Below are 22810 nucleotides of genomic sequence, written 5' to 3'. Positions count from 1 at the left end.
CGTCAAAACTGTAGAGATTTACTCCTGAAATTGCTAGCAAGGACCTGGAGTGATTCTCGCAGCTTTCGCTGCAGATACGGGCCCCCACACTTCCAGGTCAGAGGCCGCGCATGCGCACGCCGGCGGCCTCCAGCGGCCACGCCGTGCTCCATGGCGAGGACCGCAGAGGTAGATCCACAAAGGAGACCCCCTGATCAGCCATGCGCCCGACCCTCAAACCTCGTGCATTAATTTCCCAGCCGCCTATAATGGCCCCCCCCCCCGGTCTCTGATCTGTCCGCTCCCAACCAGGGCGACCGCGGACTGAGTCCACACACTGCCCCCCCCCCCCCCCCCCGCGAGCATCCTGATCGGCAATAGCAGGTCAGTTCCACGCCGTCGGGAACTTGGCCAATCGGGGTCGGAGGATTGCTGAGCAGGCCTCTGGCAATGGCCCCCCGGTGGCGCGGCTTACTCCCCGGTGATGCCGATTTTAGGCGCCAGGAGAATCGCCGAACCGGTGCCGGGCCCGACTACGGCATCAAACCGGATTCTCCGCCCCGGCGCCAGCAGCAATTTCGCCGTCAGGGTGCGGAGATTAATTTCTTCTTAAGGGCAGCACGGTAGCATTGTGGAAAGCACAATTGCTTCACAGCTCCAGGGTCCCAAGTTCGATTTCGACTTGGGTCACTGTCTGTGTGGAGTCTGCACACCCTCCCTGTGTCTGCGTAGGTTTCCTCCGGGTACTCCGGTTTCCTCCCACAGTCCAAAGATGTGCAGGTTGGGTGGATTGGTCAGGATAAATTGCCCTTAGTGTCCAAAATTCTATGATTAACCTAGGACAAAAGTTCGGCACAACATTGTGGGCCGAAGGGCCTGTTCTGTGCTGTATTTCTCTATCTATCTATCTAATCCAGTCCCAATTCATCAAGTGGGGGGGGGGGGGGGGGGGGGGGCTTCCTGAATATCTCTACAAGTGGAGTTGAACAGATTATGTAAAGACTGAGTTGGTTGGAAGGCTGAGGTCATATTGCTGTGTATTATACACTCATCTTTCATCTCAAATCTAGATCAGAGTAAATGGAGTTAAAGGTGATTCAGTCTGTATATACAGCTTGAGGCAGTCAAGCACCAGTCCACTGGGCAATTAAAAAATCCCACTAATCGCTGTTCAAGGATTGCCATTGCACATTAGAGAGACGTGAAATATGGAAATACTACAGTGGCAGAATAGAGTATACTTACGCCAGTTGGCACATCGTTGAGGCAGAGCAGGGGGAGCTTTACACTTCTCAATAATTAGCTGCATTAAAGAGGAGCAAGGAATGTAGTGCGTAAGGAGCTAAATAAACTTTTATATTTCCTGAAACCTCTTACTTTCTTTTTATTCTACATCTGACCATCGTAAGTTTGGTCCAGGATTACATAATGCTGATATTGTCTTATTTTCCAGCAACGATATGCATCGACAAACACATACACATGCACACACACACCATGATCTTTGTTTCTGAAAGCTAGCATTGTATAAGGTGTGGTATTACCATAAATGTAAGAACCACAAGGGTTAATGAAATGTCCAGATCAACCACGAGAGGGAGCTAGAGGTACAAGTATATAAGACATTGATGCTAAGCCTTGTGGGAGAGAGAAGTAAAGGAGTTAGCTAGAGTACAGACTGAAGGAAGATAGTGTGAGTGAGAGCCGATCATAGTTTATTGTCGTGTAGAGATTAGTTGTAGGTGAGTGTAGATTATATGTTAATTATCAACGGTGTATTATTTAGGAGTACGTGTCAAATCCAAATTAGTAGTGTTAATAAATGTATAGCTTTGTTCAAGTTAAAGCTATTTTGTGGTCTTTGTGAACACTACGCCAAGCATCCTGAATTTAGCAACACAAAGAACACCACATAAGGTGTGGCGAATGCTTATGTATTGGCGAGTCTGTGCGAGAGCAAGTTATTGTTGCTGTTGAGTTTTCTTCATGTCCAGTTAATTTTAAATCCCTGTTGTTTGTAGGTCCTTGTAACAGTTCTGGCCAGGCCTGCATTGAGTTTGAAATCATTGAAGCCATCGTGAAGACAACATGCAAAACAAAGTTTTTCATTGAATTTCACTCAGGATGTTTGGAAGGTATGGCCACATTTACTACTCACATTTCAGCCAATTCACGAGACAATGCCATCCATTTAAGAGCCCTTCGTGGATCAGTAGTTGGGTTCAGCAACTACTGTGATACAGAACCCCACAGACAAAGACTATCATAGGTTACATGTTTTTTTAAAATAAATTTAGAGTGCCCAATTATTTTTTTTCCCCAATTAAGGGGCAATATAGCGTGGCCAATCCACCTAACCTGCACATCTTTGGGTAGTGGGGTAAAACCCACGCAGACACGGGGAGAATGTGCAAACTCCACACGGACAGTGACCCAGGGCCGGGATTCGAACCCGGGCCCTCAGCACCGCAGTTCCAGTGTTAACCACTGCGCCACATGTAGCCCCATAGGTTTCATGTGTGATTTATGATAAACTATCTAATTGTAGCCGGGCATCTATAGAATCACAATTGGCCTCAATGCCCCTGGGGAAAGGGGGGGGAAATGTTTCTATCAGTTTTTCCCCAAATTATTACTGTCCACCATTGATTAATACCCAGCAAGGCTTACTGGCCAACTGTACCAGAGTAAACTTAAAGCAAAGAATCAGGTAAATGCAAGATATGTGGCGGGATTCTCCGACCCCCTGCCGGGTCGGAGAATCGCTGAGGGCCGGCATGAATCCCGCCCCCGCCGTCTCACGAAGTCTCCGGCACCAGAGATTCAGCGGAGGCGGGAATCGCACCGCACCTGTCGGCAGGCCCCCCCGGCGATTCTCCGGCCCGCGATGAGCCGAAGTCCCGCCGCTGTCATGCCGGGCCCGCCGGCGGGAATCAAACCACCTACCTTATCGGTGGGATCAGGCGACACGGGCGGGCTCCGGGATCCTGGGGGGGACACAGTGCGACCTGACCCCGGGGGATGCCCCCACGGTGGCCTGGCCCGTGATCAGGGCCCACCGATCGGCGGGCCGGCCTGTGCTGTGGGGGCACTCTTTTCCTTCCGCGTTCGAAATTGTCTTTCACGATGGCGGACACGGAAGTGACTTCCCTCCCCTGTGTATGCGCGGGGATGACGTCGGCAGCCGCTAACGCTCCGGCGCATGCGCGGACTTCCGCTGGCAGGTGAAGTCCCTTCGGCCCCTGGCTGGCGTGGCGCCAAAGGCCGTTCCCGCCGGCCGGCGGAGCGCCAACCACTCCGGCGTGGGCTCAGCCCCTCAATGTTAGGGCTTGGCCCCTAAAGGTGTGGAGAATTCCACACCTTTGGGGTGGCCCGATGCCGGATTGGTTCACACCGGGACCCCCCGCCCCGCCCCGCCGGGTAGGGGAGAATCCCGGCCAAAGAGTTAGTGGTTGATACAGACCATGTTAACATTTAAGGATAAGTTTTATTTGTAGTTGAACGTAAGGACGATAATAAATTAGGCAGTGTGGAATCGGGTCTGCAGCACATGTGCAAGGTAATTACAAACTCAGTATGGTAAGGCTTGTTTACATATTCATTAGTTTTATACAGTGGTAAAGTTTAACTTTGTCACTGATGCAGAATACGGAGTAGCATTTAGGTTGCTTGACAAACACTTTCTTTACATTGAATTCAGTTGCAAATGTTGTTTAAGGGGCAGCTCAACAACTTCAACTTGGTTTCTACCCTGACCAGAGTTTAACTCCACCCTTGATGCATTTCTGTGCAAGGTCACTTCAGTAAACTGCCAGCATCTGTGACCACAAACAAACGGAGGATTTGTTTTTCAATGGAGGTGGGCGAATGTAAAGTATAAAACACATTCCCGTACCAGACTCCCCAGACAGGAGCCAGAATGTGGCGACTAGGGTCTTTTCACAGTAACTTCATTGAAGCCTACTCGTGACAATAAGCGATTTTCATTTCATTTTTCATTTTCACATTCGTAACTACACACAGTATGCCGAGTGTGCAATTGCTAATCTGTTTCATGACTTACTCTCAATAACTTATTCTTTCTATTTGCCTCTGTTCACTGCTTCCCCAACACTCCCACTCACGGACCCTCCTGCTTCCCGCCTTGCCTGCTCACTGGCCCTTCGACTCACTGTCTCCTTCTCCACCTCACCAGCTCGCCTCTCTCCTGCTTGTTCACCACTTCCCTCAACCAGACCTTGGCTGTGAGTGACAGCTTGAGAAAGGAGAGTGGTGTGAGAGGGTGCAAGGACATAGGAAGGTCAGCGAGTGAGAGATGGAGGTGGCGTGATCGAGAGAGGTGGTGAGCACGAGGGTCGGCAAGTGGGAGGTGCTGAACAGGAGAGAAGTGGCAAGTGATAGGGTCAATTAGCATGAGGGTAAATGAATAGTAGGGGAGCTGTCAGGAGGTGGAAAACACTTATTCAGCCAAAAGGCTGGGAAGTGGTTACCCTACAACCTTCCCACCTCAATCTCAATTAGATCCATAGTGGGAAGGCCTGTAGATGAGCTGCCTGTCCTGCCATCAACTGAGGCCCTTAACTGGAAAATTTGAGGGCCTCATCCTATTGGGTGGGGCACTCACCTTGGTGGGAGCATGATGAGTAAACTTGTGCAATGTTGCTTGTGTGATCCTGGGCGGGGGGAGGGAGAAGGAAGAAGGGAGGGACAAGGGGCTTTGAAAGGCAGTCAGTGGTGATCAATGGACTTGGGAAAGGACCAGCTGCTGAGAGCCACACCCTAACCTTCCTACTGACACCCCGATCATCTTTTCTCCGCAATTCCTCCCCTGAGACCCCAGCCCCACCTGCCATCGCTCACCTATGACATGGGATTCAGCAATGGTACTAGACCTTGGGTGGGTGTCACACTGTAGCAGCTGCAGGTTCCCTGGTGGCGCTCTTTAGCACAGGGCTAAATTGCTGGCTTTGAAAGGTGACTAAGGCCGGCCAACAACACGGTTCAATTCCCGTACCAGCCTCCCCGAACAGGCGCCGGAATGTGGTGACTGGGGGCTTTTCACAGTAACTTCATTTGAAGCCTACTTGTGACAATAAGCGATTTTCATTTCATTTCATTTTCATAAAGATTTAGATTTTAGAACAGTACAGCACAGAACAGGCCCTTCGGCCCTCGATTTTGTGCCGAGCAATGATCACCCCACTCAAACTCACGTATCCACCCTATACCCGTAACCCAACAACTCCCCCTTAACCTTACTTATTAGAACACTACGGGCAATTTAGCATGGCCAATCCACCTAACCCGCACATCTTTGGACTGTGGGAGGAAACCGGAGCACCCGGCAGAAACCCACGCACACACGGGGAGGACGTGCAGACTCCGCACAGACAGTGACCCAGCCGGGAACCGAACCTGGGACCCTGGAGCTGTGAAGCATTGATGCTAACCACTATGCTACCGTGCTGCCCAAGATGCAGTCCTCTGATTGTCCAACAGCTCTCGGTGGGCGTGATCTCTGCCACCCCGGGACCACTCATCTGGGGAAGGCCTTCTGCTGCCCAGTCATGTGCTTGATTAGCAGTTCCTAGAAAGAGATGACGTGTGTTTCTTGCCAGTTCTCCAGCCCTGGGTATAAGACCCCCATCATCTCAATTAAACACTGCCCTTGGTGACTGAGAGAGAAATCGGTGAGGGGGAGGGTTAGTGAGTGGGCCGCAGGATATGTAGGCTTAGGTCACAGGCAGCCTGAGGAACATGTAATGAATACTGCCAGACTGTATGCAGGACTTGTTACCAATTAATTCAAGTTTTTGCAGTAGGAATAAGAATGTCTTTTAATTAGGTCTCTTGTCTAAATTGACTGGCTTTAGAGCCAGTCTTAATTCAACTGTTCAGTGGTTTACTGTGTCTAAATTGACTCATAAGGAGAAATCAATAGCAGTGTAACATTAACAGACTCTCAGACTGCCTGATTAAGGCTTTCCTTGCAATAAGTGTTAGCATGTTTCTGTCTACCTCTGTGATTCTGTTGATTTGACAACATCATTGAGTTCTGGATTTAGCATAAATTGAAAGAGTCAGAACAGAATCCTTATATTCATATAAAAGAGCAATTTGTTCCATCAGCTTTAACAGCCAGGTTTAACATCACTATTATGGCATATGTGTGTGTTTGTCTCAGTGCCTCGGTGGGATTATTCTTAGGCACGGGCAAAGACCTCGTTCATGGGCCTATTATACATTTTGTCCAAAATCGCCAGCGCTGCGGTGTAGGAACCGGCTGGATTTAGTGGTGTAGAAATTCTGTGGCTTACCCTCGCATGCAGTAGGCTGAGCTTTTGTTCCTCCATAGTTTCAGCGGTGCTGATTTCGGCCAGGTAGGCCTTAAAACATTTCAGCCAGTGGCAGAAGGTTTCTTTTGCCTCAGCATCCTGCGGATCGAGTTCTAGACGTCCTGGTTTTAGAGCGGATTCCATGCTTTACTTCGGCAGCTTCTTAAGTGTATTAAATTGATGGAACCATCAATTTAGCGAACACGTGTAGTTGGATCTGAACATAGGCTTTAATACACTTACAACAGAGCCAGCCTATTCGTCGTTGAACTCCAGATGACTGGAGGCTGGCTCTAAGGCACTGATCTTTATACATCAGTCTCAGGGGGAGGAGTCCTGGGCGGAGCCAAGGGAGGAGCCCAGTACAAACTCTCGCGTACCCCCAGAGCGACGTCCCCTGGTGGTCGGATAGTGCAACTGCACTTACAATGGTGGATAGTGAACATATATACACGGAGTTATATTGGCAACTATATACAGCATTGATCTTACAACGGGTAGATAACGAACATATATACATGGAGTGATATTGGCAACTATATATAGTGTGAATCACATTCACCACAGCATATACATTTGTTTGTCTCAGTGCCTCAGTGGGATTATTCTTAGGCAACAATAACATTTCTCACCGGATATTTCTTTAAAAACCTGGCTGACTTTTAAATGCACCAATGGCCTGAAGTGACTGCAGTAAAGGTTTGCACACAAAGAGTAATAAGCATGTTATGTGTATGCACAAAATCCCTCTTTGCAGCTTCATAACAAAGATATCTCACAATTAGTCGAATCGAAAAATGCGTAAATTATTTTAAGAATGTTCACTTTTTCAAAATTGACTTTCTCTTAACAGAATTTAAGAAAAGTTTGGATAATGGCACCCAGCTCTGTATTAAACATGGATTCCTGAGGGTTGAATGGGCAGCGCACCAGTTGCCGATGGTAGGTCACCGCGTTAGCTTCATGGAATATTGTGACTAATCAAAAATGCAGCACAACAATCCATTACTGTAAACACAACAAGGTTTAGATGTAAGAACAGAGAATGCTGGAAAAGCTAAGCAGGATTGGGCTGCACCTGGAGGGGGAGAAAACAAAGTTAACGTTTTGAGTCCATAAGACTCTTGTTCAGAGCTGAAGAGAAGGAGAAACATGTTGGATTATATACAGTAAAAGAGGAGATAAAACAGAGTAGAAGGACAGTAATTGGTGGGAGCTAGGAGAGATTGCAACAAAGATGGAGCAAAACGGAAGAACAAGTTACAGATGGCCCAGAGGGGGAGTGTTTTTGCATGGGGACTAAAAATGTTTGGGGTATATAAAAACAAGGCTAGATGGAGGAGAAAGGTCACAGTCTAAAGATGTTGAAGCCAACACTGAGTCGTGAGGGCTGTAACATGCCTAACTGGAAGATGAGATGCTTCTCCTCTAGTTTGTGTTGGGCTTCACAGGAACATTGCATCAGGCCAAGGATGGACATGTGGACATTAGAGAAAGATGCTGAGTTGAAATGGCAAGTGTTAGGAAGGCTGGGGGTCATGCTTGTGGACGGAGCAAAAATGTCCCCCAAAGCCGTCACCTAATCTGCGTTTAGTCTTCCCAGTGTAGAGGAGGACCGCATTGGGAGCAGCGAATGCAGTAGGCCAAATGTTTAGATGTGACTGGCGTAAAATGTGGTTGTTTGACCTACGTTTCCAGAAAAAAACCATATTAAATGCATGAGGTTGATGCTGAGCCTTGTGGACCAGTTTCAGTCCCTGATCTGTGTAGAGTTAGCTCATCCCAGGTAGAGCTGTGCTAGAGGCACCACAAATGGCCTTCAACTCTAACCTGGAGAAGGATAAAACCAGTCGAACTCCTACTCCTGATTACTCAGCAGTGATCTCTATCAGAAGAATTAAGATCGGGAGACTACCCTTCCATTTTCCGATCCTACCAGCCCAGTTTCAGGCTGCCCACCTGGTAATTTTAAGTCACAAAAGCAGGACAGGAAAAGTATTTTGACTTCTATGTTTAAAAATAAGCTGGGCACAAGCAAGTGTGAATATACTTTGCATGCATACAAATTTATCTCAAATTTAAATATGCCCAATTGTGCATTGACTTTTAAAAAAATAGTTTGCTCCATTTAATTGTGGCTTGTGAGGCAGGGCCAAAGCATGAGGTGAGCAGAATATTGGCTTGATTGGGGTGAACCTAGAATTGTCATTTTGTTTCAAAATTGCTGCAGATCATGGCTTAACAGATTTAATCACCGAGTAGTGGTAATTTCTTACAATATACAGTCGACAGGATGAGGCACTGAGATGTGAGGCCCAGTGCACTCTGTGCACCAGGGCCTGGTAGTGCGGAGGAGCTTCAAGGAGGCCCTCCATTGTGTCTTATACTCATTATGGCTTCAGTTGACGAAAATGACTGGGGGGGGGGGATTTAGATAGTTCCCACTATTTGATGGAAAGTCATGGAGGGGGAATGGGAAACTTCCACTGTGACTTGCATCTTCGACGCCAGCCGCGGAAGCTATTTTCCGGCCAGGAGGATTTGATGAATGGTAATTTTCTGGCCAATGCTTCCCAAATATCGACAGCAGTGGTCAATCAAAATCTCGGGGGTTAGATATTGGGCAGGTTTGATTAAATCCAAGATAAATTTGTGCTGGAGCATGTGCTAAGGTGTTCCATTAAGGCACTCAAATCAAGTACAGCACAAACCTGAGGCAGAGTAGAATTGTTCTGTCAAGCATATATAAATAAGATGTGGGTGAGGATCAGAATAGTATCCTCTCTATTCTGACGAGCCTATTTCTGTTAACTGAACATCGATAGAACTCAAAATCTTCCCCATTCATCAGAGACATTTAGAAATTATAGTGCGCAAAATCATGCACGGTATTTAAATTCTGCCTCCACCAGAGGATAATTTAACTTATTGGCTTATAATGAAAGGCTGTTGATAGAGACAGGAACTTAGACACTGACCCGAAGCAAAGCCTATCTAAATCCTGCACAAAGTATTTTAACCTCACTGAACTTTATGTCTCACTGTTCACTGTTGTTGCTTCTAATAGTTGTCTCCAATCCTGTCTGATATTGAGTACTTACAAGACCAACACCTCCTGCTGACTATCAAGTCCACAGATGGATATGAATCCTATGGTAAGTTAAAGACAAGTCACCTTTCCAAAAGCAGAAAGGTTCAGTACAGTTAAATACATAAAGATATTTGGGAAAGCACAAGAAATGGAGTGTTAGCAAAACATAAATGGGGTGAAACTGGTTATGTTCTGTTTGCATGGGGCATGAGGAGCACAGCGTAAATGGTAGGCCCAAGGTTTGCCTGAAATGAGACCCGAGGCTCTATTGTAATAATGGAGTGAGCACCTATTGTACCTTGCTTACCCATTGTAAGGTTTTCAATCTGTGGCCAGCAATAACCCTGGTGGTTGTGGTGGCAGAGAGGGTGGGGCTGGCAGACAGGGGTGTTGGGATCGGGAAACATAACAAGATGCCAATCATAAACTGGCAGTAGCTTTCAGGTAAGATGAGATGGAAAGTGCCGTTTGACAGTAACTGCCCCATTGGACTCTGATTGCCATATATTGATGAGTCTATCGTCTGTTTGCATTGGAGCTATGTAGCTTACTGGATTCAGGTGCAAACATCAATAGGATGGGAGCTACGTTATGCACAGACTGATCCTCACTAGTGTCCCTACTTTTTAAAGTGAAAGCAGCAACAACACCAAAATCGCCCCTTATGCCTCTGTATTGAGGTTACCCTTGAGATTTACATTATATTTTGTATGTGGTAGTCCACTGTGACCTCCATTTAAAGAGGATCAACACCAATTACACCTTGATATTCCATCCTGTAAGAAGAAGCATCAGTTCTGTGGCTCAGTTCTTCTCTATCTCTTGGCCTGCGGATTTAGCTTGTGTTTTGGGGCTGGATTCTCTGTTCAGGAGACTCTGTTCTACCGTCCGAACCGAATCACCTCTGGTTCACGGTAAGAGTGGCGCCCAGAAGTGATTCACGGTCCCTTGCCGTGCAAATTTAAGCATGACGGGGATCGCAAGGAATTCCGTCGTGAATCAGGCTATCCGGCCACGATGTTGAGGGGGCAGCCTTATTAGCGAGGTCCATCGGATGGCTCCCTTTCCCCCTGCAATGCAAATCCTGTCTCCTCCCCGCCCTGCCAATTAGGGGCTTCCTCCTCCCCCCTCCGCCCCCCCCCCCCCCCCACTCCCTCACCATGGGATTTGCAGGGTCACCCACCCACTCACACACTGCATGCATGAGGGTGACCTGACACCCCCCCAACCAGGGACCCCCAACAGGAACCCCCCACCAGAGACCCCCCCTTCAGCATGAACCAAAGTCCCCCCCACCAGAGAACCCCCACCAGAGATGCCCCCACCAGCGACCTACCCACCTGAAACCCCCCACCAGAGACTCCCCCACCAGAGACTCCCCCCCCACCAGAGTCCCCCCCACCAGAGTCCCCCCCACCAGAGTCCCCCCCACCAGAGTCCCCCCACCAGAGTCCCCCCCACCAGAGTCCCCCCCACCAGAGTCCTCCCCACCAGAGTCCCCCCCACCAGAGATGAACCCACCCCCCCACCAGATACGCCCCACCAGAAACCCACCCAATATCAGAGAACCCACCATAACAGAGTACCCGCCGCAATACCAGAGAACCCCACCATTTCAGAGAATCACTCCCCAAAGCAGAGAATGCCCCCCTTCTCCCCCATTTTCATCCATTTTCTGGTGCAGGGCGCTGACCTCAATGCTGCTGCCAGCAGGGGAGCAGAGTATTGGCGCCAATCCCATTTTAACCCCCACACGGTATCCTCTGTCGTATCGCGAACTCCGCTACTCGCAGCGGGCTGAGGAGAATCGAGTCCTTGGCCCTTGAGGCTAACTTTACAAATCTGCATTGCTAATGGCGAGCTTTGCAAACCAAAAATCCATGGGGTAGAAATGCATTGGCCTTTTTGAGGGTGCAAAATGAGTGAAGTGAAGGCAAATTCCAAGTTCCAACATTGTTCAGATCAAGGCAGCTTTAAAGACATCTGACTCAATATTGAATTGTGGTATTCTTCAGGAAAATGGTCATTTAAAAGAGGCATTGGGCTCTTTGTACAGTACCTAAACAGGCACCAGAATGTGGTGACTAAGGGCTATTCACAGTAACTTCATTGCAGTGTTAATGTAAGCCTACTTGTGACAATAAAGATTATTATTATTAAGGAGCAGGGTGTCTCTCTTTGGTGGGAATGGTCTGAGCTAAACAAGTAGGAGTTGGGGTGCACAGACTCTGCACATTGACCATCTCAGACACACGACTGTGCCTCCCCTTTAAAATCAAGGCCAAAGTATCTGCTGTGTAGATACTTCTCACCGGCAGCTCTGAAGCAACAAAACTGAGTCAAATGTAACTTAAAGTCTGATGTCTCTCCATAAATCTCGTAAGAGTATATTCTGATCCAACAGCTCAATTTTTCACAAGGTTGACCTCTGTGAAAATCTCTGAGAAACCATTTCCTACTTGCAGGAGAATGCTGTATTGCTCTGAAGCCTCTGATTGGAAACACACCGCAGACATTTGAGACCGGTCTGTCTCATCTGGGCGATGAGTCGGGATCTCTCCGTGTAACGATGAGGGTTGTCGTTCCAGCTGAACGCAAACGAACTCGGGAACGTCTTTATGGTGAGTCCTTTAGGTGCTGGAGTTCCCAGTGTTTTGTATCACTGAGATGTTCTGCTATTTCAGTTAAGTAACAGCCATTGATATGTGTATATTTATTTCTTTGTTAATGTCTCAAAATTTGATACATTGGGGCAATTTTAATTGGAAACAAAATTCTCCCCGGTGAGTCCTCATTTTCCAAGTTTCCCCGCCCCTCGCCGATGACATAATTAGGTTCCTGGTCACTGTAATAAATTTAAATCTAAATGAAAGGATTCCCCACAATGAATATTCATTCATTGCCAATGTGACAGCTATTTAAAAACTTGAAGCAGTCCAGGGTAACCCGCCAGTAGGTATAGATTCCAGGGGTAGCTGGACATGCCTGGTCACTGCCCCCGGCACCTCCACTCGGGCACTACCACTCTGGCAGTGACAACCTGGCACCACACATTGGCACTACCTATGGTACTTCCCCTGGTAGTGATAGCTTGGCGTTGCCCTCTGGTGCTCCTCCCCAGCGCTGTCTCCTTGGCACTGTCCTGCCAGGCACTGGCCCCCTGGTACTGCCGTCATTACCACGTGGTACTTCCCCTTGGAAATGGCTACCTGGCAACGCCAGGGTGGAAATGTCAGGGGGCAGTGCCGGGGCTGCCCTCGGGGTAGCTCTATAGGAATGGTTACCCCTATGTGTGAGGGTTGCCCTGATGCCTGTGAGGGAGGTATTGCCCCGATGCCTGTCTGTGTGTGTGTGGGTGGGGTTTGCCCCCTGTGAATGGGGGGTTTGCCCTGATGCCTGTGTGAATGGGGGGTTTTTCCCCTGTGAATGGGGAGTTGCCCTGATGCCTGTGTGAATGGGGGGTTTGCCCTGATGCCTGTGTGAATGGGGGGGGGGGGGGGTTTCCTGATGCCTGTGTGAATGGGGGGGGGGGGGGGGTTTGCCCTGATGCCTGTGGGAATGGGAGGGGTTTGCCGTGATGCCTGTGTTGCGGATGGAGAGGGGGTTGCTCCGATATTTGCTGAATTTATTTCAGCTGCTGATTGGACCGCTCTTTCAAGATGTTGTCCCAATCTCTGTGGGCTCCATCTGGCCTCGTCCAGCCGCAGTGGCGGCAAAAACCACGCCGCACAGATGTTCAACTGGCAAGCCGGTTTTCTGGCCTCTGTCAGCATTCTGTGCACTGAAGGGAAGATTCTGCCCAACATCGGCACAACGAGCAATGATTAAGGCAGCTAATCTACTTGCAATGCTATTAAAAAATATCCCCCAATTTGTCCTAGAATTGATATTCCTAATTATTCCTTCCTTCTTTGCATTTCCTTATAAAGGTAAGGTTTTTCAGGATGGCCTCTCAGCCCTGGTGGGGGATTACAGGTGTGAACCTAGTCTTGTTGCCCAGAAATGTCACCTTCAGATGTTTCCTTTCTTCCAAAATAAAGTCCTCCCGGACAATCATGTTCCCGATGTCTAATTGAATAGACACATAATATTGGCAACGTTTTGGTACTGTAAAATTTCATTGATTGAAATCAAGCATAGGTTATTGAAATAATCTTTCACAGCTTGGCAGGTGACTTATCTTCAAAATCTACTGATATTTCTTCTGTTGCTTTGTCACAGAATGGATCAGTTCAGAAAGAGATGGCAACCGATTCCCAAAGGATAAAGCCATATCTTCCAAACCGATGCAGGAGCATGCTGGGTAAGCAGCTTGCTTTGTGGAGTAAATATTGGAAACCTTCTTGAAAGTATTTCATCTTTAATATACATGTGTATTTTTAATTGCCTCCTGGTTCTATAGACAGGTTTTCCCCAAGCAATTATCTCTTCATTCTCCATTGAAGTTAGAGATTCAGAATAGATTACACGTCCATGAACATTCCCACCATCCAGTGCCTTATCCAAGTGGTATTCCTTTATGTGTGAGGCAGGGAAGTAATTACTGAATGGCTATTTAACATTGTAAGCCATCTCAATTCATGAATTAGGCTGCATATGGAGACTGAGGGAAGAATTTTACTTTTCCCCACCAGTGGGTTTGTAGGTGGGGCAGTGGTTGTAGAGTTTTTCAGATGGAGTTCCCACCGGGCTCCCATCTACCCTATTCTCTGCGCAATTTTATTTTGGGACGGGCAAGAAGTAGGCCGATTGGCCCTTGCACCGATTGAGTTCCTAAAGTGATCAATTATTGACCACCGATGTGCCGTTTCCCACCCAGTCTCAATTTTCAGGCTTGAGGGAGGAGTTCAGAGGCAGGGGGAAAGTCTAAAATATAACGCTGCCCAGAACTCAGACAGGATGGGGAGAGGGGAGCATCCATCAGTAGTCTTCTTTTAACATCGGGCATCCACTCCCACAAAAGACCTAAAAGGTGCTCCCTCCTCTCCTGCCCTCTCCACCAACACCCCTACCCGACTCTCTCCACCTCCTGGGTCTCACCTCCCCTCTCCAGCCTGAGACGCCCATACTTGCCTGGTCCTGGAATCATGGGGCTGAGTCTCTGGGAACTGCTGTCCCAGACCTGCGCACTGCAGCGCTGCTGGGACGAGAGAGCAGCCGGCCAATCAGGTTGGTTGGTTGACTCCTGAGGGGTGGGCTTTCTCTCAAGTGACGAGTGGATATCCTGCCTCCTGTTAATGAACACTTGGTGGGGTATTAGACAGTTATGGGCAGGTATTGGTGTGCATGTCTTTGCCACCAACTCCTCGGATGGTGAGAAAGGAAGCCCCACCATCCTATAAAGCCTGGCCTGGCAGTACAGAAGGATGGAATTCTACCCACCATGTCTGTGCTAGCTCTTTGAAGGAGAAGTTAGTCCCACATCTCTGCTCTTTGTCCTTAACCCTGTAATTAGCTCATTCTCAACTCCCTTTCAAAATTATTAATGCTTTTATTACAGCTTTTCAGATGGAGCTTTCCAGATTGTGACAGCTCTCTGAAAAAATAAATCAGCCCATCTCGCCTCCTGATCTTTTGCCAATGATTTCAAATTTACGACTCTGGTTGTTGACCCACGAGCCAGAGGAATAGCTTTCCTCTACCCACTGTATCAGAAGATCACTTCATCTTGAAAACATCAATTTGATCATTTCTGAGCCTTCCCTAGTTCACAGGGAGCAATCGTAATGCTGTCAACCTCTCCTCATGACTGAAGTCCATCACCCTGGTTACATCCTGGCAAACCACTTTGGGACTGTTGAAGACCTTTATATCTTCCTGATACATGGTGCCCAGAATTGACTCTGCAGAAGCTGAACCAGCGAATTCTAAAGTTTTAGCATGATCTCATTGCATTTAGATTATAAACTTACACAACCCCTCTGCTTCTGCAACCACCTTATCACCTTTAAGCATTTCTGTATATGGTCATTAAGAGGAAGTTGTTTAAGGCGGTGACATCAAGGGAGTTCACATGTTTTGGACATATGTGAGAACCAGGAGGGGAGTGTTTGGAAAGAGAGGTAAGCAAGGAAAAATGCCCTGAAACCGTGCCCCAGGAGGACCCACAATGGCATGGATGGATAGGAACAGAATGTGCACTGGCCTCTCCAAGGGACAGACAGTAAGGGAGCGAATAACAGAATCAATGGTGAAAGGCTGTTCATCGTGGAACCAATCCTCAGAATGAGAATGGATAAAGGAGAAGACAACTATGTGGACACCAAGGTCTCCCTGATCATTTCCAAATTCGAGCTAGTTGAGCTCATTCGTGCCCTCACCAGATATCCAATTAGATGCACTTCAGGAACAGAAGCCCTGACCATAGGCCTTTGAACTAAGATTTAAAGCAAAGCTTCCTAAAATGAAAGTCCTCAACTGAACATAGAAATTATTGGAAATGCACAGAGAGGCGGCACAGTGGCTAGCACTGCTGTCTCAGAGCAACAGGGACCCAGGCTCAATTCCGGCCTCGGGTGGCTGTCTGTGTGCAGCTTGCACTTTCTCCCCGTGTCTGCGTGGGTTTCATCCGGGTGCTCCGGTTTCTTCCTGCAGTCCAAAGATGTTCAGTTTAGGTGGATTGGCCATGCTAAATTGCCCCTTAGTGTCCAAAAGGGAGGCTGGGCTACGGGAATAGGGTGGAGGCGTGGGCTTAACTAGGGTGCTCTTTCCAAGGGCCGGTGCAGTTGGGCCGATTGGCCTCCTTCTGCACTGTCGGGATCTATGATTCTGTAATAACATTTCAGCACCATCCCTGCATAAGAACATAGAAATTACAAGACTAATAAAGACATATGCTCCATCCAATTCATCTTGTACTATACTGGTAGGCGCATGATAAAATGATAATGGAGTTGTTGACTAACCATGAACATCAGACTTAGTCCACAACAGATCCAGACATGAAACGTGGAAAATTTCGAGTGGTGGCAAGCTTTGCAAATCATAGGTCTCAATTATGCATGCCTATCAATCACTCTTCACATTATTTACATTGAATTCTTTCAGAAAATAAGATTTTGATATACACTATCGTATTTGCATTGAAATGATTGAAAACTATCTGTTTCCACTCTTTACCTAGGTAGTTCCTAATGCTGATATTGTGATTCCCTGATGCAACACCTCAATGATCATGAACAACGTTAACTAGTATATTTGCTTATAAATATAAGTAAACTTATAAAATCAAAGTAAAAAATTCCCCAAAATATCAACCTATTTCCTTCCGTCAGGTGCTGAATAACCAATTGTTGCATTTACAGTCATTTCTCTTCCTATATCAATTGTTAAACTGGCCCTTCCACAGAAATTCAATGTGCTTTCAACCTCCATGGGCAATGGTGCTGGAGCTGGTTAATGGAGTTTATCATTGAATGCTCCTTTGCGTTTCAGAAGGGAAAGATTATAGAGCTGTGCACTGCAAGTGACACTCTAATCTGTACTTGCAAACAAAAGATAACAGGTTATTAGAATGAAGTTGATGCCTTTTAAGAAGAAACATAAACTATATAGGAACATATGAAACAGCGCCATGTGCTATCGCCTGTTTGATATGTCTCACATAAGTTCCTCACCTCAACCTTTCGAAAGTGGTACTGGGTGGAAAAGTAAGAAAGAGAAACTTATAACGGCTTGTCCCAGGACCCTCGTGCCTGTCGTCATGTTTAATTATAAACTGAACATGTCAGAGGTCCAAGGCGGTTGAGGGTAACGTGATTTGCAAATAAATGCTATTTTTACAACAACAAAAAAATGTTCTTCTTTTATTGGAGGTCGTTTGAGCACAGTGGGTAGCATCACTGCCTCAGCCAGAAGTATCAGGTTTGAATCTCGTTGTAGGACTAGGTAGCCAAGGAAGGTGTGTTCATAATGTGACCAAATAGGTTGACTGTCAACCTATAAATCCTTCCGATATATCTACTGTCTGCTGGAAGAGTGGGATAATCTTCTGGTCAGCCAATCTTGACGTGGAATAATACCCCTCAAGCTGTAGCCACTGGCTTCAGGCTAGTGACCTCTTTCAAGAAATTCAAAATTCGAGACATATGCAAGTGGTTCATGAGCCTCATGCTTCGCTAAACGTGGAAAACCTTCTAATTCTGTCTTGTATTTCACAGCCACTTTTGCAGCTGGTGCCTCATTCTGGGCATAGTTTCACAGCAGTCAGGAACTTTTCCGTGCCATCTGGATAACACATGACAAAGCAGCTATTGCTTATGTAATGTCCAGATGCTGAGCATCTGCAGGCTATTTGGTGAGAGAGCCAACATCAGCAAAGCCCAAATCTATCCTTTCCTACCACAGAGACATCCAGGGTATTTGTAATACAGGCTTTATGTCGCTCAGATGTTGTCAAACTGCTCAGTAGATTCAAGGAATTAAATTGACCACTTTCCTTTTGCACTGAACAATACAAGAGCTTATGGGGGAATCCTGAGGGATCTTGTGTGGAGAAGTTTTTTTGGCTCGAAGTTAAAGTACAGTTCGCCTCGGGAGGAGATTGCTCCATAAAGCAGTTTTGTTTTTATACTGTGATGAACACCATGCAAACCAGCAGCAAAATGCAGCAGCATTGCGAGGCATGGGCCTGGGCCTTTGCTGACAATTCGATCATGTCTGAAACTGTCAAAGTATTTTCCTGGCTTTTGACCATTGGCCTGTTATTTCACAGAGGCTATGGCAAAAAGTTCGGCCAGAGTTCTGCATTCTCTGAGGTCGTCAGTTCGATGTTTTCCATTTGGCCTGAAGACGGCGCTCATCCTGGGAATGCTGCCACAGGAATGAAAGGGAAGGGAAGCGAAGAGGCCAGTCAGTCAAGGTATGTCGATCACCATCACACTGGGGCTTGGGTTGAATGGGAGCCCTCACTTTCTCACCCCCTTTTTATTTGTACATTGTGGCCTAAAAACTGGAGTCCTGGCAGAATGGATGGTGCAGAGGATTAATTAGCACCTTGTCTGTCAGCTGAAATCAAATCCAACATTAAAATAAAGGAATCTTTATGCTCTCTGGAAGAATTCTTTGTGAATGATTTTGGGCCGTCTCAACTTAATTCCTTATAGGCATGAAGTCATATTAAAATGCTGGAAAATAGTTGGCAATAAAGTAAACGTATTTCCATTTTCTATACTAGCGAAGGGACACTGGAAATATTATCGTGTTTATGAGATAAGGTACACTGTTGGAATAGAACAAAGTGACTTTTACTTCACTCTGCCTGACCTGAGAGTGCTTGCCGGGTATCTGAAATGAAAGCGTTCCATTATCCAATATCGACGCCCTTTACTGCAGTAAGGACAAAAATGTCATTTTTTAAAAAAGGTGGAACAAAGATCTAAAATAATTACAATGACTGTTTGGTATTGGTTTTGGAGTTCTCCCAATAGCTTTGCGTTCATCACAGGAAGGTGCAGAGTGGATGAAACGGAGGTGAAAAGTGGGGACAAAGCCATTTGACAAATGTCTTGCAACAATCCTGGAGAGGATTCTGTTTTTAGCTCATTATGTATAACAAAACTATTCAGTCTGTAGCCTTGAGAGGTCAGTACCTAATACTTTGTTATACTGATATTGAACCGCAGAAACAGCACTGAGTACTGGCTGGAAGATCTTTATATGGAACACCTGTGACCTAGCCAAACAGGTCTTTGAAAGCATTTACACTTCCATTAAAACAAAACCACAGGAGGCTTTGCTGCATTTGTATTCTCTGTTGCCATACACGGCGGTTAGAAACACTCATCCATCCTGGAGCCAGTACACCCCGCCAATTTCTGATCGTAAATCACTTTTATTTTAACAAAACTTTGCAAGTGACTTTTTTTATCTACTCAATTTTCTTCCTTCCGCTCTCAACGCATTGACTTGTGCTGGGAAGAGTGCCATTCAATTATCCCTTCATATTTTCTTTGCAATTTAGTTCAATGCACGGCACCATTATGATTGTTTACGCAGCGGTGATATCTCGAGGGTTCAGCTTGATCCATTCATGATTATTGTGTGGCTGGGCATTGAGGTAGATAGGCGCCATTCAGCCTCCCATCCAATCACCCGTTCCTCATGCAGCACCCCACCCCAGTCAGCAAGCTGGCCGAACGTGTTGCACACTCATGACACCCCCATACACCGTCTACCAAAAGTAATTGGGCACCAATGAGAGATAGAAATTCTGGATGATTTTATTTCCCTCCCCTCACCCAAGGTGAACACAGGCAATGGTAAAGGCCGGCAAGTACCCTGGCCATGTTTAGTTAACTCAGCAGAGACCAAGGTTAGGTTGTGGGAAGCTCCTGTTATGTATAACGCATCACCACACGGAGCACAGCAATTTGGCAACTGTGCGCCAGCAAAAAGCAACGTTTTGTTTTCTCCATGAAATGTTACCTTTTACAAAGAGATTTCACCCTGTCCAGAATTAGTTTCATAAAGAATGAATGCACACTGCCTAGTCCTTGGATGTAAGTGGAGTGAGAAATGTTGTGTTCTTTGCTTTTGTTCTTTCAGAATGGTGAAAGTTGTAGTGTTGACAAAGAACAGTGTTTAACAAACAAAGCTAATTTATTCCACTACACTGAATTAGATACAAATATATTACTGAGGAGTTAGTTAAGTAAAGATTACACTACATTTCTAAAATATCAAATGATTCAATCAGTTAAGCTATCTCTCACACCTCCTCTGTCTGGCCTCCTTCCTCTCTCTTCCAAAAGTCAAGGAGGTGTGTGATATTTATATGGTTGCTCTGTAGCACCATCTAGTGGCTGTAGTAACCCTTTCTGTGATTTACAATATCTACATATTGTGACAAGGAAGAGTCGTACACTATTCTAAAGCCAGGAGCAACAGGGCTGTGGCTATCTCCGGTACTGAAGTCTTTCAGGGAGAAGTTGAGATGTGTCAATAGGGACAGCAGTAGCAAATTTTTATTGGCATTTTGTATCGTGAGTACATGTGTCCTCAGAAAGTAGACCTGATCTGTTTATGGGACAGCAGAAAGCAGCAGCTGGTCAGACAAAGTCAGACATCGACATGGTATTTTTGGATTGGTGTGCATTAGAGCTTTCCAACTTTTGAAAATGGGTCTTGTTTAAGACAATCCCTTTTCAGACAGCTTTAGCAGATATAAATCCTCTTTCACTCAAAACTGTCTCGAACTTAATGACAAACTTGTACTCTTTGAAGAGAGCACACTCAATTTGAGTCTTACCTTTATTATTTTGTTTTCAGGATGAAACAAAGCAATGTGGTAGAAGACGACACCCATTTGAACAGTTACAACAACCCAGCCTATTTTGTACTGGAAGGACTCCCTTATTCCCAGTCTGGAACAGGCTGTCAGGAAAATGCAGGAATTCCAGTGTCAAAAACTATCCCCAGGAATAGGCCACAACCTCTTCCTCCAACAGCGTTGGAAAAACCCAGGGACTCATCCCTCCGCCACTTAAATAATGAAGGCGGTTCCTCAGAGCATGAAGGTCCACGGAACTCTTATGATCTGTCCCAACACAATTTCCCCAAAATGATGGAAGTTGAAATGCAGAACAACCCACTTTATGCCAGTTCTGCAGATGTATGGGGTAAAGCTCACCAGCCTGCAGCAGCCAAAGTCAACCAAGAACGGCACAAGAGTGCAACCTCAACCAGAGACTCCCAAGAGTTCAAAGCCCCTACCACAGCGCCCAGTCGTTTCTCCAGGCCTCAGGTGGGGGTGAAAGGTGGGCCTCAGGCTTCACTGATCAATGAGGTCCGAGACAAAATCTCCGAAAGAAAGCCAGATGAGCACCACATGGGAAAACCTTTGAGCAGTAAGGACCGGCAATCCAACAGATGTGAACTCCCCCTTCCTGTTAGAGAAAGGCCAACAGTGAGTCCCCGGTTGCCTGCTAGAAACAAAGGACCAGAAATTCAGCCTCGATCAACACGGATGGATGTGCCGCCACCACTTCCTGTCAAGAGCAGGACATTCGAGACTGGGGTATGGAACTAAAAAATAAAACAGATTGTTCTGATGCAAACCATGGAATAAGCAAATCTTTGTTTCACTCACAATGTTATCAAGTCTGCGTAAAGAGATATGGGGATCCGTGTGACTGGCAGATGAGATTATCTGCCTTTGCATAATGACATGCTTTCCTAATAATGTTTATAATTTGCTCTTTATTAATTTAAATTTGTGGGGTTTACCTGAACTATTCCGTTTAATTTAGACGTTAGCCATGATTCAATGTAGCAATCTTGGCCAGGGTGCTCCGCCGGTATGACTCTTCGGCGTTATTGTGTTATACCGGTGCCCGGGGGTTTCCCGATGGCGTGGGGCTGCCCCACAGTGGGAAACCCCATTGGCCGGCCGGCGTAACGGAGAATCCCGCCGGTCGGTCGGGGCAGAAATGTGGCGGGGCAGGGGGGGATTCTACAATCCCGAGGCCGTCGCAGCACCGATTGGGCGCCGCTGAATTCAGCCCCCCCTCGGCGATTCTCCACGCTCAACAGGCCGAGTGCCCGCCGAGTCCCGCCGGCTTCGTTCACGTGTGGTCCTCCCCAGTGGGAACCCGCCGTTCTGGCTGCAGGGTGCCGTGCTGGTGGGGGGGAGGGAGGATCCGACTCCGGGGGATGGGCCTCCACGGTGGCCAGGCCCGCGATCGGGGGCTACTGATCGGCGGGCAGGCTCATTCTGGGGGGGGGGGGGAGGGGGGGCTATGTTCCTCCGTGCTGGGCCCCATGTTGCATGTGGCCTCAGCTCCAATCTCGGAGAATGGAGCACAAAATCTGCACTAAATTCCAGTGCAATTCTGAGCGAGTGCAGCACCGTCAATACGTGTGATGCCTTTCAGACGAGACATCTTTAAGTCAAAGCCCAGCCTGCCTTTGCAGATGGTGTGAAAGATCTCATGGGACATCTCAAGGAAGAGCTGGGGAGTTCTCTCCAATATCCGGATAATATTCATTCCCGCAGCCAAGAACACAAAAGCAGATTACCTGGTCATTATCGCATTGATGTTTGTGGGACCTAGTTACACGCAAATTAGCTGCTGCATTAACAGGGGCCAGAATTCATTAATTCTAATTGGCTGAGAAAAAAAAAACTTTGGGACATCCTGAGGTGATACAAGACGCTTTAAAAATGCAAATCATTTTCTATGGGCAAGATTTTCCAGCCATTCCCACCAGCGGAATCTTGCAATCCCGCTGACGGCAACAACCCACTGTTGAAAACTCATTCACCTTGGATTTGAGAACACTTTTGTTGCTTTTCTCCTCTTCAATATCTGTGTGAATGCTTTGAAGTCAGGACCCAAAACCGGGCTGTGCGTTATAAAGTTTCAGCATAGCTGCTGTAAACATACGCCAAGGGCTGTTGTCGGTA

General features: G+C 46.9%; 1 protein-coding gene across 1 annotated transcript in view; it reads left to right on the top strand.

The window, feature by feature from the left end:
• LOC119952315 (phosphatidylinositol 3,4,5-trisphosphate 5-phosphatase 2A-like) overlaps positions 1–22810 on the top strand; it is a 156298-nt gene that overhangs the window by 130356 nt on the left and 3132 nt on the right. The window contains exons 21-27 of the mRNA XM_038775969.1: positions 2001–2114; positions 7168–7256; positions 9382–9469; positions 11871–12026; positions 13627–13708; positions 18119–18265; positions 20674–21421. Of these exons, the coding sequence (XP_038631897.1) occupies positions 2001–2114; positions 7168–7256; positions 9382–9469; positions 11871–12026; positions 13627–13708; positions 18119–18265; positions 20674–21421 (1424 nt within the window). The remainder of the gene's footprint in view (positions 1–2000; positions 2115–7167; positions 7257–9381; positions 9470–11870; positions 12027–13626; positions 13709–18118; positions 18266–20673; positions 21422–22810) is intronic.

The sequence above is a fragment of the Scyliorhinus canicula genome, chromosome 17 (genome assembly GCF_902713615.1).
Source record: "Scyliorhinus canicula chromosome 17, sScyCan1.1, whole genome shotgun sequence".
Lineage (NCBI taxonomy): Eukaryota > Metazoa > Chordata > Chondrichthyes > Carcharhiniformes > Scyliorhinidae > Scyliorhinus > Scyliorhinus canicula.
The sequence above is the reverse complement of the archived record's forward strand: the minus strand, read 5'-3'. Positions and strand labels throughout refer to the sequence as shown.